Raw genomic sequence first — 19,337 nt, 5'->3', positions numbered from 1 at the left:
TAGAATGGAGTAACTGTGATACAGCAGAGAATTTGGCATCGTTTGAATGCCATGTTGTGTTGGCACAATGTATAAATGATTTCCCCTTTTTTTGTTTTGCTATTAATGATCAACTTCAGCTGTTGTACTGTGAGTGTTGGAGCATGCTGCACATCAGAATGCTCAAAGGCCTAACTGCATCCTCAGCTTTGCGTGCACGATGATCTGTACGTGCCATAGATGGAAATTGAACATCTAATTACTTTATAAGATTTGCAAACAGAGATTTAGAGCCTGCTTAGCCTCTGCTTGAAAAGTACTTTGTGTGCGATTTCAAGTTTGCTTTTGCTCTCCTCCTCAGGTCCTTTCACAGATGTTGTCACTACAAACCTGAAACTCGGCAATCCTACAGACAGAAATGTGTGCTTCAAAGTTAAGACCACAGCACCGCGTAGATACTGTGTAAGGCCTAACAGTGGAATTATTGATGCAGGAACATCAATTAATGTTTCTGGTAAGCCATTCAAGCAGTTTTTTGGTCATTGAAAATAACTTCTTCTAAACAATTATTTCTTGGAATGCTTTGCAATCTGAAAGTATTTTGTTGAATGTTTGTAAAAGCAAGAGGTTGTGATTCCATGGAGAAGCAGCCGTTTCATATATCCTTACTTCCCTTGTTCCTGTTCTAGCAGTAATAGGTTTGGTTTCATGTCTTGTTTTGGAGGAGAAAAAAGGGACAAATACATAAATGATTTATATAGTTCATTAACAGCCTTAGCCAGCCTATCCAAACCAGTACTGCTGCAGCCCTGCCCTCCCTGTGGGATTATTTTTGTACAGTTAGTTTTTTTGCCAGCTTAACTTCCTGAACCAGCTCACCGCAGGGTCAAACAAGTACTTGGGCGGGCACATCGAGGGAAGAGTAAAACCAAGGGGACTGCAGGCACACTGGTTTAGGCTGGTGTTGGCTGTTACTGAGCTGCCAGATATAACCAATAATAAAAACATTTGCTTTCAAACCATGCTTGTTTTGTGTTCCTTGAAGATGTAATATGCTTTGGTGTTAGAAATGTCAAGTGACTAAATCTGTGCTGTTCCGTAGGAAAAGTTAATGATTTTCTCTAATGAGTCAGTAGCTCTTGACTTGCCTAAGTTTGGTAATGGAAAAGCAGAGGAGTGGCTTACTTTGAAAGTGTAAAGAACTGAGTATTTGCCATAAACAGAATGTCTGTATATTCTTCGCTTGCTGATAATGTGTGCTTGAAAGCAGTGTATTTCTCAATGACTGCTCCAGTCCATGTTTTTATTAAAGAATTCTATCAAAGCAGGTAGTAGTGGCATACTGCTTGAATAAGGTCTTTTTGGTTAAGAAAATTATTTCTATAAACATGCAGATATGTTTTACTATTTTCAATAAATTTTAATATTGATGTGATAAGAAAAATTATTTACTGATAGGTTATACTGTTTGCTGTTAGTGTCTTACCAAACTTTTCTAGGTTATACGGTTTGCCATTAGTCTTTTGGCAAACTTTTCTAGTCTGGAATAAAAAATGTTGGGAGCTAAAACTGCTGCTTTTTAGTTGAAAAAAATCAAAATGTGAAAATCAAGACTTCATTTTTTTACTTAATGTAAAATATTTAAACATTTCACCCTTGGAGAGCATGCTTCAACAAAGTCGAAATTGATCCTAAAAATACTTTGCACTGTAACATTAAGAGACTCTAGTCCTGTAAGTCGTCTTGTGCATGTCTGCATTTGTACACTCTTTGATCTGTTGTCTTCTGTTATCTCAAATTGATTGTGCATATGATTGCAGAATTATGCCTCACCTGGAGTTAACCTCTGGGGACTGTCACAGTGAGGAGACAACCAGTGCAATGTGGTAGCTACAGGTGGGGCAGGCAAAGCACTTCTGCTTTGGGAGAAGGCTAGCACATATCTAGTAAGCTCTGAACTGACTAATATGTAAATGGAAAAGCTCTTTAAAAAGAAATTGAGATGTTTTAAACTGGGGACAATTCCCAAGTAAAACTGTCTGTCATCTATACTAGCTGCAGGCAAGCATATTAAATGCGTAGAAATCAATGAAGTGATAATGAAAATTAGCATGGTTTCTAGCTACAAATTATCTTCATGGTATAAAGATGTGGATTCTTTTCATCTTTCAGATGAACTTTCAAAATTAAAAGCCCGCTTCCTTTGCAGGCACATACCATGCCTTTTTAAATGTCGTCTTGATCTGAACATTGACTGTTTTCTTAAACTTCTGCTTACAATGACCCTTTACCTTGAGCAGAATATAGTATAGGCAAGTGTTGTATGAACCATCTTATGTTATGCTACCAGCATGCCTACATGTTACTTGCTTTTCCAGCCCAACTCTTCGCAGCAGCATACCAGAGAGAATATGGATCTAGTCCAAGACTTGACTTAAAAGTATCCCATTATGAGAGATTGCTGTGCTAACCCTAAGCTATGCTTTGTTCTTGCTTACATAGCTTTGAAAAATTTCCCTTTTTTCTGATAACTTTATTTATAGTGATTTATGATTCAGTTAGTTTTGCAAATGGCTATGGTATATTTAATCACAAGCTCACATTTATGTTCTTCATATTTTCATGCTGATAATAACTTAGTGATAATAAATAATGATCCTAAATTGCCAGTCCTTACATTAACATTATATTTTAAAATCCTAGCAGTACACAGTCATTGTTCTTTAGGTAATATATTAAGGTAAATTTATAGGTAGATGTGTTACAGGTTTCTGGGGTTATAAATGTTAATTCTTTTATTTCCTAAAATGTTCTAAATTGAAGCTATCTTTATCTTGTCCTGTGGTTGAGTTTATCTTTAATAGAGCTGTGTATTTTGCACTCCTGGTTGTTCCTTTCAGCCATGCATGGGACCTAATTTTGGACTTGAAGATGTGAATGTCTTTGGTTCTGATTAGCAGAAGGGATCTATTGGATAGGGAGGATCAAAGAGGGGACTTTAACTTACAGAACAGAATTGTTTTCGAATTCACAGAAAGGAGGGAAATGTACACCTTTGCTTTGGAGTAATGTTGCTTAAGAACAGAGGGCTGATTTTGGAGTTAATGAAGTGAAAAATAAATAGAATTTGTTTCTTTGCTTCTGAATCAGTTATTTTTCCTTCATGTAATTCAAGCCTTGCATAGGGCATAAAAATAGGACTGGAATAAATAGAACTAGAATTCCTCCAAACCTAGTGAACATACTACTGATAAGAAATTATTAGAATATAGGTACTTCAGTAATAACTTCTAAACACTTAAACCAATTGGGCTGTGTTTGCTATTTGCAATCTGCCCTCTTGAGAATTGTTGACTGACTTTTAACACAGCCGCTCGGTAGCACTGCATTGGTACTGTACTTTGTTTCTCAAAAAAATAAGTGCCTAAGTATAATGGCATGAAGCTCTGGAACAATTTATTAGTTTCTCAGAATATTACTGACTGAAGCTGAGTTTGGGGCAGCCTTGTCTTCCCTGCACTATAGTAAATGGATACCTTTGTTACACTCCTGTGAAACTGTATCTGTACTATTTTGATGTAAGTATATAAGAAGCTATTCTGCCCTAAGATAGAGGTAGTATTCAGAACATTATTCCACTTTTATTTCATACTAGTATGATGGCTCATTTAAAACATATAAAATGCTAGAAGAGTAAATCTTGCTTTATTCTAGTGGAGTCTCAAATACTGGCTTCTTACGCCATATCACAGCTTTCCCCGCAGATCAGCATTTAAGGCCCCGTCAGTGTGCAGTGCTTGCTGCAATGTCAGGTTTGTAGCCTGTGTTTTCACCTGTTATATAATGGTATGTAATTTTAACAGCTGAGTTTATGTAACTGTCGGGAAGTGTATGTGCACGCTGTCATCCAGTTTCATTGCATTTGGTCTGAAATACTTTGAAAAGAAGAGTATTTGCACTTACTCCGTTATTGTTAAACATGTCTTATTTCTACTAAGATATCTGATTTTGTGGCTTCCGAGAGATTGAAATCTAAGTAAAAGGCATGAATGGATTACAAAGGAAAAGTGAAAAAAATATAAGCAGATGCTGATGAGTCTGCAGATAGGTGTCTAACAGGGGGAGAGAGGAAGCAGAGATGGCACCATCTGTGCACACTGTCCCATTGCAGAGAGCAATCTGAACATGCTTCCTCAAAATGGGGAGAAGCTGACATTATCCTTAGGTTGCTGTGGAATATCCTTGAGGGGGACTTTAGTCTTTTGTAAATGTGCCTGACTCTGAAAAGGCAGTTTGCGTTGCCTTCAGGAGGGTACTTCCACAGCTGCTGTTCTCTTCGGTCGCAGTAGGTCTGCCCCTTTCGCTAAGACACCGATCGTGTCGTGATCGCTGCTGCTGTAGCCCTCAACTGTGCCGGAGCAACGTCACTCCTGCACCCTGTTCGCCCAGGCCCTCCAGGACTACGTAGCGACTGCCAAGTTTTGGGTCGGTTCTGACCACTTGTGTTAGAAGAATCTCTTGGATCTTCACAGATTCAACATTTTTTTAGTAGTATTGACATGTTTACTGAAAGAACTATGTAAACATGGACCAAATGTGAAGTGGTGCAGTGGGTTCTGCCTGTAGCTGTGAGTGTCCTTTGCTCACCTCTAGTAAAGCTGATCAAATTGCACAATGATCTTGAGACTTGCCCCTGTAGGTGGTTGGGGTATTTTATGTAAAGCTGACATACATGTGGTAGATTTCATCTATCCAGACCATAAAAAATTTCATGCAGTGCCATTTGGGAAAATTATCAATAAAGCTAGAAAAGAAAAATAGATTCACAGACAATTGAATGGGCTACTTGAGAGTAAATAGTGATGATGTGGATGGAAATATAATAGCAGGAAGTTACTAGTGGTGTTTCTTGAGGATGATTCTTGGTGCTAATCTTGTTTAATGCTTTTATAAGCAATTCTGGCACAGAGAGTACACTAAAAACCCTGACGATAGTGTAAAGTTGGGAGGCTGAAGATACACAGCAGAATTGGGTGTCCTTGAAGGCTACAGTAAGAGAAATAGAGGATGAGTTTCATCAGAAAAACTGCAAAATTACTTACTTGGGGATTAAAATACTCCTGCTACAATTGCAAGCTTGTTTAACGAAGAGGGCTGGCTAGGGTGACTAAGATGCTGACATAATGTGGCTGTGAATAAGGCAAATGTAGTATGTGGAAATAGGCTGGATAATGGAAGAGATAAGAGGGTATAAATGCTGTTGTCCAAGGCACTAGTAAAATTTCCTAGATGTATAATTAGAGGAGCTCATATAGAGGAGTTCTGGCCAGAACAGGTGCAGACAATGAATGGGGAGCCTGGCCCAGAGGGGACCCACTGAGTCTGGCTGGCTTAGTTTACAAGAAGGCCAAGAGTTACTGTGATTGATGTCTTGGAGTGCACCAGAAGTAAGACTCTTCCCCTTCTTTGATATTTAAGCATAAGGGCAGTATTGGTCCAGGACCAAGTAAACAGGCCATTAATAAATTTAGATGGAAACTAGAGGAAGGTTGCAGACTCTTTGAGCAGGGAGACTTTTCTGTTCCTTCTGCTCTTGAAAGAGAGTGCTAGGTCCTAGCAGGCGTTATGGGTAGTTTTTCCTTCTTCTGTGTTCCTTGCTTTAAATTTCCTCTGTTCCGTGAGAAAGCAGGTTTACTCTAGGAAAACCAGAAGAGTTTAATGCTTCTGACATTGTTAACTTTACCAGTAAACTGTTCTAGGAAAAGGAGGGAGCCTGTTAGGTGGTCACCACCTCTCCTTTGCTATCTACAGAGGGCCTTGTGTAAAATATGGGGGGTATAGCAGGATGTGTGAGAAAACTGGTATCCATTTCTTTAAAACACTTCAGAACAGGATGTACATGAGGTCAGTCCTTTGTGTTTGAATTTTGAGGGACAAGCGGGCTAACAAATATAACTTGAATTACTCTTCATTCCATTGATCTCTCAATGACTTTGCAGTTTTTGCTTGTGGTAGAATACTTCTGGTGCTTTAGCTGTGGGTCGATCAGTTTAGGAAGCGGTTGAAGTACATATCCCTGCTTAATGGATGCTGGTGCTAGTAAACTTGAAGATCATGTTAATCATTTTGTTTCTTAGAACTCTTGAGTTCTGATGAAAGCTGCTCAGAAACTTTTGACCAGATGAGATGACTGATTTGATAAGGCATTTTGTATGGAATTTCCAGTCAAAGGAAAGGAGCCATATTCACAGTAGGAAATTTTCCAGCAATTCTGGCAGTTACATGGAACTAATCTTTAACAGAAACCCCCAATAGTATATGAATAAATGTTGAAATGGTTTGGTTTCCTCTTGAACAAAGTACATGTTTTTGAGCTTCCCATCTGACTTACAAGACACTTGCTGAATAATTTGTGTCAATGTGGCTTTCATGTATTGATCTAAAAATGCAAGTGCTAACATTTGTACTGTCAAGCCCTTTCTAGCTGATTGCTCTTATGATTCAGTGAATGGAATTCAGAACAGTGATCGTTTCGCATTTGAGAATGGCTTCAGCACAATCACTTGGGAAATAATGATTTTCAAATGAGCTTATAGTTGCACTCAGCAAAGCAAACTGATACAATTGCAGATCTGGAGAAGTTCCATAACAGTGGATAGTTTTGACTACCCAGTTGGATCTTACATGTTATGTAGATTTGAAATAAGTCAGGTGTTCTGCTACAGGGGAGAAAAAATTATGCTGCTGCTTTTCAGTGATGTGTCATGCAATGTTGAAATATATGTGCTTTCACAGTGCAGTCACTTCTGTTCGGAAAAATAGTTTTAAAAGTAGACTGTTAATTTGCAAACACTTATTTTGGACTAGTATTTGATTACTACAAGGTGAGTTTAAAATGTCTAATAATTTTTAGAGCACCTCATCTGAGAGAATTTGCTGGCTTCCTTCTCTTCTGACTTTAAAAGACATGTGGTTGGTGATAGCCACAGATGGCATGCATAATAAAGATAGCACAGCCATAACATATTCTGCTCACTGAAGGAGGCAAATCGGTTTAACTTGCTTTCATTTGCAATAAATGGGATCTTTGGATATCGCTTTTATACAACAAATCCCTGCAATTAGTGCATGTGAATTTGGGCACATCATGTTAATAGCAGTAGTACTTGAAAGTAATCCTAATTCTTGAACTGCTTCTCTTCTTAGTGATCAAATTGAGGGACTGAAGTAGCCTCATGGGTCATAAAATGTGAATTTTTAAATCTTACACCATTTTTTATGTCAGCAGTAATTGCAGTATATGCAAGCTTTGTTTTAAGTTAGAGGGGGTGGTAGCTTTTTGCAATAAGTACTACCATGTTTGTGTAAACTGCTTTGCTTATTTTCACATATGTTCTGTCTCATGTTGAAGCCAAAACTGTGTTTGTTAATGTCACAGTAGCTGAATATCCAGGTGTCAGTTGCAAAATGCAGGGGTTCTAAGAGACCACTGTGATGAAAGAAAGAATATTCCGTGTAAATGATACACATAACACTGTCTTCAAGTTACTTTAACATGTTAGTTCTTTACCCAAAAAGAAAAGACATGGAAATACCTAATATCAAGTGAAGAAAAAAAAAAAGGCACACATACACCCTAAACCTGCCGTTCCTTGCTCTCTGCCCCCTGAACAGAGAAACGCATTTCTTGTAAACCTTTCGGAGGCAAACTTTATATAGTGTTTAACCATTAACTTCTAGCTATAAATTGGTGACAAACTTAGAGCAACTTATTTTTGGAAGATAAATACTTGTACTTTTGATAAAACAAACACCAAGAGACTCTTAAACTTTGTAGAGGACGTTTCTCTCCTGAGGCTTGAACCTCAAAGTTTAAAATGTTTGACTTTGCCTCTTTCTGTAGCTTTTCTCAGGAACCATCAGCAATACTGTGTGTGCACATATTCAAAATGCCAGCTTGTTACTTCTGCCCCAAGGATGGAGGAAGAAAAAAAGATGCTTTGAGAATTTTTCCCTCTGTCCCAGAAGATATGTAAATTATCCTATTTACTATAAATTACTATTATTATCTTGCTGTGGTTGTGTACAGAATATTGTACAGTGAACAGCACTTCAAAAATTCTCAGACAAGAATCTAGACAGACTGAAGTAATCTGTTTCTCTTATCTTCTTTTAAAATTTTGTTTTAAAGTGAGGTTCCTGATCTCAGCTGCTGCTTTGGTCGTAACAGACATTAAACTTGAAACCATTTTAATGTTTGTATTTCTCAAATCTGGTAACTATATTATCAGTGCATGACTATGCATCAGAGCAACGTTAACCTAATGTGTTTTGGGGTTTTTCTTGCAGTTATGCTACAGCCTTTTGACTATGACCCTAATGAGAAAAGTAAACACAAGTTTATGGTTCAGTCTATGTTTGCTCCAGCTGATACTTCAGATATGGAAGCAGTAGTAAGTATTGAAATTAATTAAAATGGATTTCTTTCTGTTTGTATAATTTTATTAGACTTTTTACTGCTTTGCTTAAGGGCTGTTGTCAAACCACGCTGGAATGATCCTTGAAAGCTTTACCAGATTTCCATCTCTGTGTATGGCAAGGTGTTTTCTGTTTACTTCAAGCGCCAGGAATCTTGCATTGAAAGACACAGTTGGCTTCTTTCGGATGCTGCTGTCAGTAATGGGATGCAAAACCATGAAACGAGTGTTAAGTAGTTGTAATTTTTTTCACTAATACTATTTTTTAGAAAGGCCAACTTGAACTATATATTCTAAGAATATGTAGAATATATTCGAAATCTGTGGCATCTTTTATATTTTATGCCTCTACTCTCAGTTTTGAGTCTTCCCTTAAGCAGGTCCTTATCCCAGCAAGAACCAGGAGGATGGTTTACAAGTATTTTATTTTTCTTTATCCCTACCTATGTCAATTGTGGCTTAGGTAAATGAAAGGCCTTCATAGATTTTTGTCATGCGGATTACAAATGTACAAACGGTGTGTCAACTGGTGGCTTTCCTACAACAGCAAGATTTGCTACTGCAAGAAGGCACAAGGAAGCTTTTTGTAGTCTAGCTTTTGTGCTTGAGAGAATACTCAGTAGCTACTGAGGACACAATAAAAAAGAAAAAAAGGCCATTACTCTCAAGTGTGGGGTTTGTGTGTGTTTGTATGTATACATACTACTTAAAAACAAAAAAACCAACCTCAGAAAACCTCAGAGTACATATCATGGCCCTTTTACAGTAGTCTTTCCAAAATGCATCTTCTTCTGAGTAGCTTTTTTAAACTGCGACACTCCACAGGGTTAAGAATTTCCCTTCTGAAAGAGATTTATGGAAGTATATTTGTTTAATGGCCTCAAAGTAAGATCCATTGGGAGAAACAGCAATAGTAATAAAATGTCTGCATCACTAGAAAGATAAGCCTGTCTGCCTTTCTAACTCTTTAATTTTTATGAGTTACTTTATACCATGGAAAAAGTTATTCTCCTAGCAAAGAATGTTTTTTAGGACCTAGATGGCCCTTTAGTTTTCCAGAGCTCTCCAGACCAATACGATTTCTTTTCCCGTAACACTTGATCAGTTCTCTGTTTTGTTACCACTCTCCAAATCTCTTCCTATTCTGGATAAACAGGTGAGACAAATTACTGGAGTACTATAAAGCTTTCAACACTTCACAGGCAGCCAGCAAGCTCAAAATAGAATTCTGACTTCAGCCACAGAAGAGCTGAAGTACGATTCAACTGTTAGGATGAGTCAAATACTACTTCAGATTGCACAAGGGTTAGCCATAATTTGACACCTTCTTGAGATATGCTGAGCAATACCATGCTACCAGAAGTATGGTCAAAGTGAAGAGAAGCATGTGAGAACTCCAGGATATAAATGTGGACGTTTCTTGCTGTATATCACTGCTATGAATCTGTCTTTTCAGTTCAGGGTTAGAGCTGATATCAAACAAAGATTCATAACTGTTAACCCCTATTAAAGATATTGGAAAGAAACTTCTTTATGGTAGACTCCCTAGTTGAAGGGGAGGGAAAGATGAAAGGGGAAGCTATCCCTTTCTATGTGTAGCACATCTGTTTTATTGTTTAGACGTTGATGCTGAAAAATAAGGAGGTGGAAAACAAGGAGGAGGGAGGGCAGCCGGGTACTTCATACCAGTCAGGAAGAAAACCTCGTGTGAAATTTGAAAAGCTTGAATAGGAATGCCACTGAACAAACACTTCAGAACATTGTTACTGATTTTGGGGTTCTGTTATCTTTCCCTTCCTTTGAATGTACCCCTCTTTTGTTTGTTTTGTTCTGTTTTCATCAGGACCATAGCTCCCCCTATCTATGCTAATTACTCTTACACAATTCCCAGTTCTCTCATAAATTACCTGTGTAAGTTTCAGACTATTTAGAATTATTTCCTTCATAGTATCTTCTCTTTCTTTAGATACCACTCAGTTATGTATTTGGTTTCATTTTTTATCATGTATGTTGTTAATGGTAACATGGTAAACACCTGTGGGGTTTTTCCTCCTAAGGTGATATGATTTGTTTACATAATACACTGCATTTTCCATCTGCTGCCTTATAGTAATATGCTTAATATTAAATTATTCCAGTGGAAAGAAGCAAAACCAGAAGAACTTATGGATTCGAAACTTAGGTGTGTGTTTGAGCTACCAGCAGAAAATGATAAGCCTGTGAGTATTTTCACATGCATATTGAGTGTTTTAACTTAATACCACAGTAAATCATGTAAAATGACATGTTTATACAGACAGCTATATAAGCAAAAGACAGAACCCTGTTTCACTGCCTGGATGGCATCACCCTTTGAGAATACAATATAAACTATTTTAAATGTTAGCGTTGGTCAATGTAACTAGCAGCTAATTTGAACAATACAAGTGCAACACTAGCACAAAGAAATCTTTGAGTTGATCTGTTTTCATTTAGTGAAAGATCACAGGATAAAGAATTACTTCAAAAAAATTTGAAAGATGCTGATTGATGGTCATAAAGCTCAGAGTTTATATTGAAGTAGTTATAACCATCAGCAATATAAATTTGCCTGTCCCAACACTCCCCTTTGCTTCCTGCATAGAACACTGATTTTAGCAAGTAAATTGATAGAAAGCTAGTAAGGAAGACACAAATGTAGTGAGGGATTATATTGCAATCAGCAGCTGTAATATTGTAGAATACTTTTTTGTTAGAGTAATGAATGCATTAATTTCTAATGGAAGTATGTAGTGTCAAATGTAGAACTGATAATGGATTGAATAAACTGAAAAATGTTTCCTAGTATGCAGGTGCTGAAGGCACAAGTGTTCTGCCTTGCATTGGACATCTTGTAATTAAGATTACGTATTGTTATAATGCCACTATTGTAGTCTCCCTATGTCTGCCCTGCCTGCTCCAGACAGGGATCGTTTACTCTAAAAGTAGGTGCTTTTGTTTTAGACCAGGGTACTTTCTCTGTTTCCAGTTTAGAGGTGTGATGAGAGGAGGGAAAAAATCTGAATGAAATTAAACTTAACAACTATTCTGGTTAGTTGTAATTTTTTCTGTAACTACTAAAATTCATTAGGGCAAAACAAAGCACAAGCAGTAACAAATCCTATCACTTTATTCATATAAATAAAATCTTCATGTTAAGGCTTTGGTGGCAGTTTGAGTGGGGAGAGAGTGGTTTGTTTTTTATTAGAGGCAGACTCTTTGCATTCCAAAGTGCAGAACATGGAGAGGGTCTGAAGGCAGGAAAGGGAGGAGGGTTTGGAGGTCAACAGTTTGTTTCCTAACTTGGGTTGCAAGTTCCTCCATCACCACAGAAATGCAGAAGGGTGGAGAGGTGATAGCCAGCTGTGGGGAGTGAAGAGAAGGGGAATTGCAGCAGAGCAGGTGGGTAGCTCCTCACAATACTCTCATTTCTGGAGTAGCTGCTTGTGTTGTGCTTAGGGAGGGAAAGATGAGGAAAGCACTAATACTCCATAAGCAGACTGTGAGCAAATAAGTTCCCATTCATATTGTGGGACATGGTCTAAGGATGTTTCCTTCTTTATATATGCAAGGACTGAAAAGTCGAGGTTATTGTGTCTGCACTTGCTGCTGCTGATCTGGTGTTTTGTGTGAAACAAAAAGGGGAAGTAAAGGTTACAGAAAGAAAAATGTGGTTTATTTCTTTTGATACAGACACGTTTCAGGTGTGCACAGACAATTTTACCTGATTCTCCTCCCAAATACCAGGTGTGTGGTATTAATAACTAACTAAAAATCACTATCCTTTTTCAACAGCATGACATAGAAATAAATAAAATTGTATCCACAACTGCAACAAAGACAGATTCCTCTGTAATGTCTAAATCAATAAGTTCTTCTTTGGATGACACTGAAGTTAAGAAAGTAATGGAAGACTATAAGAGGCTTCAAGTAGAAGTTCAGAGGTTACGGGAGGAGAATAAACAGTTTAAGGTAAAGATACTCCCCCCCCCCTCCGCCCTTACCCCTTTCCTGAAAAAGAAGCTTCTGACTTAAAAGTTTGGTTACCTGACTGTGGCACAATATTTTAATATTGTCTATAAATTAAAAGATAATTTAGGTTTCTCTCTATAAACTGAGAAAAAGTGTCGAAATCAATGCTTCCTTTGAAAGGAGCATACAAGTCATGCAGTCAGAGAAACTGATTGGATAGCAACCCAAAGTAATGAATTCCCTCTCTTTTTTTTTTTTCCTTTCCCACCTAATTTTCTCAGTCTGAATTAAGCATTCAGTGTTGGATTTGGCCCCGTTTTCTCAAATTGATGGGAGCTTGAGGGCAGTGTTGTGCAAATACTGAGTGTTTTAGTAATTGCACCTATAATATGCCATTGAAATGACCAAAGTAAGACAGATTAATAGAAAATATGCTTCCTGTCATATCAGCACACTGCTGTGAAATCAAATAATTGACAAGTCTTTATCACCGTGCTGAAAAACTTTTTACTGTAGTTTCATTTGTAAATGTCTAGTTTCATAGATAACAGCACCAATGAGAATTTGGAATTTGTGACTACTGGAGCCCAATGAAAGGAACTCTGTTCTGTCAGCTCTGATGCTGCTTGGCTCGCTGATGCATAAAGAAATTCTTTAAACATTTGTAAAACAGTTTTGTTTTGCACGTAGAAATTATACATTTATGTAGTTGAGACACGACCTTAACTTCTCCTTGTGTTCTTGTTTTGGCAGAGTCTCACAATAAATACAATATGATTTTGTTTTACTTTTTTGCAAATCAGTCTTGAATAAACACTCTAGAGGAGATATCTAGAATTGAGCTGATGTCTTACAGTAACATCTTAAAATGGTGAGCTGTTTGTTCGCTTTGTGGAGTGTTAGAAACATCTGTAAAACATCAGAAAATGATGTTAAATTACTGCTAGCTGCCAAGTGCTGTTGGTGTCAGGCTAGAGTCACTGTCAAAAGGAAGTTAAAATATTTTAAATGAAAATGTTTTCTTTCTAGCAGTGAAAATGCTATATAGATAAACAACATTTTATTGTTTATAGAAGTCAGTTGTCCCCATCCAGACTTAGAGCAATAGTGAGGTATCAGGTAGCCTGTGACTTTCAATAAAAAAAATAAATAAAAAAAAAATTTCCTCCAGAATGTTAGGTGCCCCTTTATATTCAAAAGTGAGAAACACTGACATACAGTGAGCCTTTTGAATTTCAGTTATCTGACAATTTTAAGGCTGCAGTAATTTTTATTACAATTTTATTTCTTTATTTTTTTATGTATAGACTGGAGACTTTTTTATGTATAGAGTATTTTTTTATGTATAGACTGGAGGCTTTTTCTTCAGTATCTTATTGTTTTGCACTGTAATACTATATCAGAAAGTCTAACACCATTGCTTCAGCTGTATAAAAGTTAGGTCACAAAAGGTTCATTTTACCATCTCCTGAAGTGTGCGCTGCGTGTGTGTGGAATGGATTGTGCTAACATGCAGCCATGCTGTCCAGCAGTTTAGATCAAGATGTGGGCAACATCGTCTCCACTTGAAATGATAATATCTGATGTTATGATGTTGTTTTATCTGTTGTCTCGTACATCTTTAAATCCAGAGAGCTGTCAAACTCATACCAAGAAAATATCCTAATTATTGCCATTAGTTTCGTGTCAAAATGTCAGCATTAATATGATGGGTGAAATAGGTTTCCCTTCAGTTGATGGTAAAATTTGCTTGTGACATCTGACTAGGGGAATGATGAGTATAATTGCTTTAAAGTTGCATGTTTTTCACAACCTGTCTTAGTTACATTGAAAAACATTTTCCCCAACAGTATTATATTTGCTTACAGAGCAAGAAAAGCATCTTCATGCCATTCCCTCCATCATTGTTTTTGAAGTTCTGGAGCTGTCTCCTGACTTTGGACAAGAGTTCTTGTAGCCTTTCTTGTTGCTTCCCCTGTTACCTTAGCAGGAGAAAAACCTTCAAGAGCATGTGGGTTTTGCTCTGCTAGTCAAGTAGATAAAAAATTTATCTCCTACCTCACTACTTCTTTCCTTCTCAGGATTATCTAGGAAATAGAGCTCTAAATTATCTTTAAACTAGCTTTTGCCTATCTTATTATGCTCACCTAAAATAAATATGATAAGGGTGAATATTTGAAGCTTTTTTTCAGTAGAAATAATCAATATATCTTCCTTTAGGAAGAAGATGGACTGCGGATGAGGAAGGCACCCCAGACAAACAACCCAATATCTGCTTCTGCAGCTGCTGTCAAGGATGAAGGGCTCAGCTCCAGACTACTTGCTTTGGTGGTTTTGTTCTTTGTCTTCGGTGTAATTATAGGAAAAATAGCCTTGTAGAGGCAGCATGCTGGAAATTGTAAATTGGTTTGATGGTTCTGCCATATCATTGGATTAAATTTATTCATAACAATGTTTAAAAAAAAATTAATGTATGACATCTCACAGGTCTTGCCTTTAAATTACCCCTGCACAAATACTATGTAACATAATCTAGAAAGTTTAAAATGTACAATGAGTGAATGAATGAAAGGGAATATGCTTCAGTGATGAAGGGAGGGAGAAAATCATGATTTAACACTACAATGGAATATTGTATATGTCATTTTAAACATTCTTAGACCCTGGTACATGTTGCTGAATTACCTCTTTTTAAAAACAAAGGAAAAAAAAAAGGAAAAATAGAAAAAAACTATTCCTCCACTGCTGGAGCTGGCCCTATTGGATGTTTGGAGCTGGGTTAGGCAGGAGGTGTTGATAACTTCTGTAAAATATGTTAATCCACCATTCTGCTCATAAATTTAACAGTTTCTGTCAGTGTCTTCAACTCTGTGCAAGTTACCAGTTTCTTGGCACTTAAATGAATAGTGAGAAGCTGAAAAGAATTGTATGTGGCAATGCTGAATGTGCTAGGCATCATTAAGAGGCATATATTGACTGGTATGACGCTCATTTGGAATAAAGGTCAATACCTTGTTCTCATAAAGGGACCAAGCTACATTGCTGTTGGTTCATCTAGTTGAATTAAAATGTTATTCAGAGATGTTTAATGCATATTTAACTTATTTAATGTATTTCATCTCATGTTTCCTTATTGTCACAAAATTGACTAATACTATATGGTATGAAAAGGCACCTGTTTAAAGCCAGTGACTAGAACTAAAAATTTGCTGCTGTAGTGATGCGAGATTCTTCTGCCTCCTGGTGTTTTGGGCACTACACAATTGTTGGGAGTTTTGATCATCTGAGCATTGGAGAAACAGTGGTCATGAAACTGTTTTTGTATGTAAATAAGTCTATCTAGGGGAAAAAATATTAGTAGTAAACTAGTCCTATGCCGTAAAAGACCAATCCTGTTTGACTATGTAGCATCTTAAAAAAAGGAAAAAAAAAAAAAAAGAAAAGAAAAATTAAATAAAGCCCCCAAATTAATGTTTCCTTTGTTACTTTTGTCATGTTCTCACAGTTTTAGAGGGGGAGAGGAAACAGTATTCTCTGTCAACTTAGTTTGCTTAAGGCATAAGGAAACTTGCAGCCTTGTTCCAGGATGAATTTTTTTTTCCAGCCTAATTTTAAAATCAATCCAAATGACCCCATCATGAGCCTGATACATGTAAGTGTTGATCAAAGTAACCGTGCTGACTGCTGAGGTACAAGGTAACTTCCCATTTTTCAGTTTAGTTGGGTTCAGTAGTTAAGACACTTGATAGCACATTGAAGGTAAGGTTAAGGTAATTTTGTTTCTAAGCATACTTTTAGTACAAAATACATAAACTCAGTGTGTTTTAAAATGTTGAACTTCAGTAGATGAAATAGCTTTTGAGCAGGTAAACTCCTGCATATTCTTAGATGGTAGGTCCAAAAACTATAGGTCACAAAAGTTTTTTGTAACACCTTTCAGGACTAGGATATGTCTTTTAAAAGCGACTTCTTTCATTCCTTTATTATTCCTGTGATTTCTTGAGAAAGCTGTTTGGGCGGCAGCCTACTACATGTGTTGACCTTTGTATTTGTTCCACTTGTGTCTCAAGGGTTTCCTGCTTTGCAAGTGTAAATAAGTGAAATTTTATGTGAAGTTTAATAAGAAAATTGGGGGGGGGGGGCGGGGGGAAATCTTAACTGCTGGAGGTAGAGTAGCAATTTAAATTGGGGGGGGGGGGGCAGGGGGAAATCTTAACTGCTGTGTTCACCTTATGAACACAACCCTGGAAGTACATCTAGAAGATTTAACAGAAATGAGAGGTGTATCTTTAGCATTTTAAAATGCTAGTGCCTTGTCTGCTCAGGGTGGAAGTGACAAAGCTATTAAAGTATGCCTCTAAAGGGCAGAGAAGATGGGAGATGAGCTGGAAAGAATGAAGCAGCAGTCGGTTCAGTGTGACAAATTGGGCAGAACTGATCAAGAAAAAGATACTTTCCAGTCAGTAGAAGCTAAAGAAAACTTTTATATGGAACACTTTAAAAGAACCTTTTCAGAAAGACAAGGTTGTAAGTGATGTTGCAAAATTAGTTTTCATGGCTTTGAAGAATATATTTGAGAATCTTTATTGAAGGGAGACAGCTTTGCAGATTTGGTTTTTTTTAAGAGGCTGTAAATACCTTGATCTCACTAAAAATGTGTTATCAGAAAATACGAATTCCTAATTTGCTTTTAAAAACTAATTTTTTTAGAGTCCTTTGTTCTGCTGAAAAACTGCCTCAGAAAAGTTTGGTTTTTGAAAAAAAAATAAATTGTTGTCTTTGCAGGGTAAAGGGGGAGGATTGAAGCTTTAAAATGGTCTCCTGTGAGTATATCTGTAATAATGTTCCAGGCAAATTTTACACGCATTGTTAGCTACCGCGGTTGACTTATCTGGGAGCTGCCTTTGCCAGCAGAAGGGGGAAGCCAGCAGAATGTCTGTCCTCCTTCCAGTGTTCAGTAGTCACTTCTTGGTGATCTGTGACAACTTGGAACATCAAATCATTTGTTTGCAAAGTTATTCCTGTTGTTTGCACTCCAGGACTATAAAGAGGTCCCTGAAAACACTCCCATGCTTTGCTAGATGCCTTACAAACGTGTGATCAAGGAGACCCACAAACAGAGGACCTTAGTTAAGGATCTGTTGGTAATGACTGTGGCCTGCAGTAGGGGCTAACCCACACCATCAGTCCTAAACAAGACTGTTAAATTAACTGCTTATATTTTGGAACTTAACAAAATTCTGACATATTTCCTAATCATTTCTGACAACAGCCTGAACATACAGTAGCACTGAATTGTCTGGGTAGTACTCTGCTTTTGCTGAGTTTAAAATAAAATGACTGATCAGTGGAATCTTTATTACCTGTCTGTTTGACCAGTCCCTTCTTTCATATGCAGCAGAAAGAAATCTAAGGATGGTTTTTCTTCCAAGGTTCTTAAAAAGCCAGTCTCTAGATAAATTGCAAAAAAAAATTGGATGGATGTTCTTAAGCCACTTGGATCTTTTCTAAGTTGTTCCTTAGAGGATGACACCAAGGCAAATGTTTTCATGAAGTATTCACAGAAAGTTAATTATTCTGTAGGGCATTGTATACCTTAGGAAGTTATGCATGAAACATAGAGTTTCTCAATAAGATTATTGTCTGGTGTCCTCACACAGCACCAGATATTAGAAAACTGTAATTGATACATGATAGTAGAAATCAGTTATTACTTAATCTAATTGTTGTCCTTACTGTTATTTTTGGATGCCCACTTGCGTATACATTTATTGTTCATTTTTGTGAGAGCCAGTAGAGGCTGCTTAGGTGGTCTTCATTTTGTGGAGCTTTACACTCCTGTTGCGCTCTTTGGGCAAATTTGGTATAAATAGGCATCTAAGATACCTTGAAGCCTAGTACTGGGAAATGAATGGAAAATGATTTCTACTATTTTCATGTAGTTATCCACATCTTAAAGCAAATATTCCATGCATGAATGATCATAAGTATTGCTCTGCATTGGCAGTTGTCAGCTGTGAATGCTCAACTGGAACAATTGCATACGCGTGCCAGGCAACAAGTTTCAAATTACTGTTGAGTAGCTGTAGGGATTGAAGAGCAAGATAATACCATGTGTGTCATGTTCAGAGGAGATTAATGTACCGTAATGTAATTTTCTAAAAATATGGGAGTGTAATAGCTTGATAGTGGTATTCCATGTTACTTTTTTGTCCTGAAATGCTGTTAGTGGGATAAAATTGGAACCTCACTTTGCAAATTGCTAGAGTTTCTTCTCATCAATAAACTATAAAGGGTTTCTATTTGCTGCGCATATAAACTTGCAATTCTTACTATAATCTTGACTTAGCAGTCAGCATATTTACGTAGTGGTATGCACACAAAAATGGATTGTTAATGTCTTGAGACACTTGATGTTGCAGTTGCCTAATGAAAGAAAACTATGTCATCCCTTTTCTTTAGGAAATGTGTATGACACTTTCATCTCTTAAGTGAAACACTTCCTTAATTCTCGGGCACAATAGTGACTTAACTGTAGTATTCTGAGTTTTAGAAACTATATTTCTCTTGCTCTACATGATGTCCTGAAACACCATATCCTGAGTTTTGTTTTCTATATAAAGTAACTGAGAAAAAAACACAACCAAAAAGCCCTCTGTTTGAAATTAAAGAACATGTAGAACAAGCACTCTGAACTTGATGTTTGTCGTGGCTGTGTTACAGCTGCAATAGTACTTCACAGCAGCATTAGAGCAGCTTGGGGTTGGAGAGCTGCTTTTTCATGGTTTGAAAATGGGTTAGCATCCATTACTCAAATCCTCAAGTGAGGAAGTTGAGAGGGGACAGGTGGTGAGTGAATTTCATTGTACATATTTGAGATTTTTCTTTGGG

At 37.1% G+C, this 19,337-nt stretch overlaps 1 protein-coding gene across 1 annotated transcript; it reads left to right on the top strand.

The window, feature by feature from the left end:
* Positions 1-340: 340 nt before the first annotated feature.
* Positions 341-15,913, top strand: VAPB (VAMP (vesicle-associated membrane protein)-associated protein B and C; the record flags this gene model as incomplete). Its single annotated transcript, XM_009698226.1, has 5 exons — positions 341-493; positions 8,329-8,432; positions 10,595-10,675; positions 12,270-12,446; positions 14,667-15,913. Coding segments are annotated over 5 exons (674 nt in total), but the record flags the coding sequence as incomplete, so codon positions are not given.
* Between the last annotated feature and the right edge of the window lie 3,424 nt (positions 15,914-19,337).

Source organism: Cariama cristata, unplaced genomic scaffold (genome assembly GCF_000690535.1).
Source record: "Cariama cristata isolate BGI_N322 unplaced genomic scaffold, ASM69053v1 scaffold14994, whole genome shotgun sequence".
Classification (NCBI taxonomy): domain Eukaryota; kingdom Metazoa; phylum Chordata; class Aves; order Cariamiformes; family Cariamidae; genus Cariama; species Cariama cristata.
The sequence above is the reverse complement of the archived record's forward strand: the minus strand, read 5'-3'. Positions and strand labels throughout refer to the sequence as shown.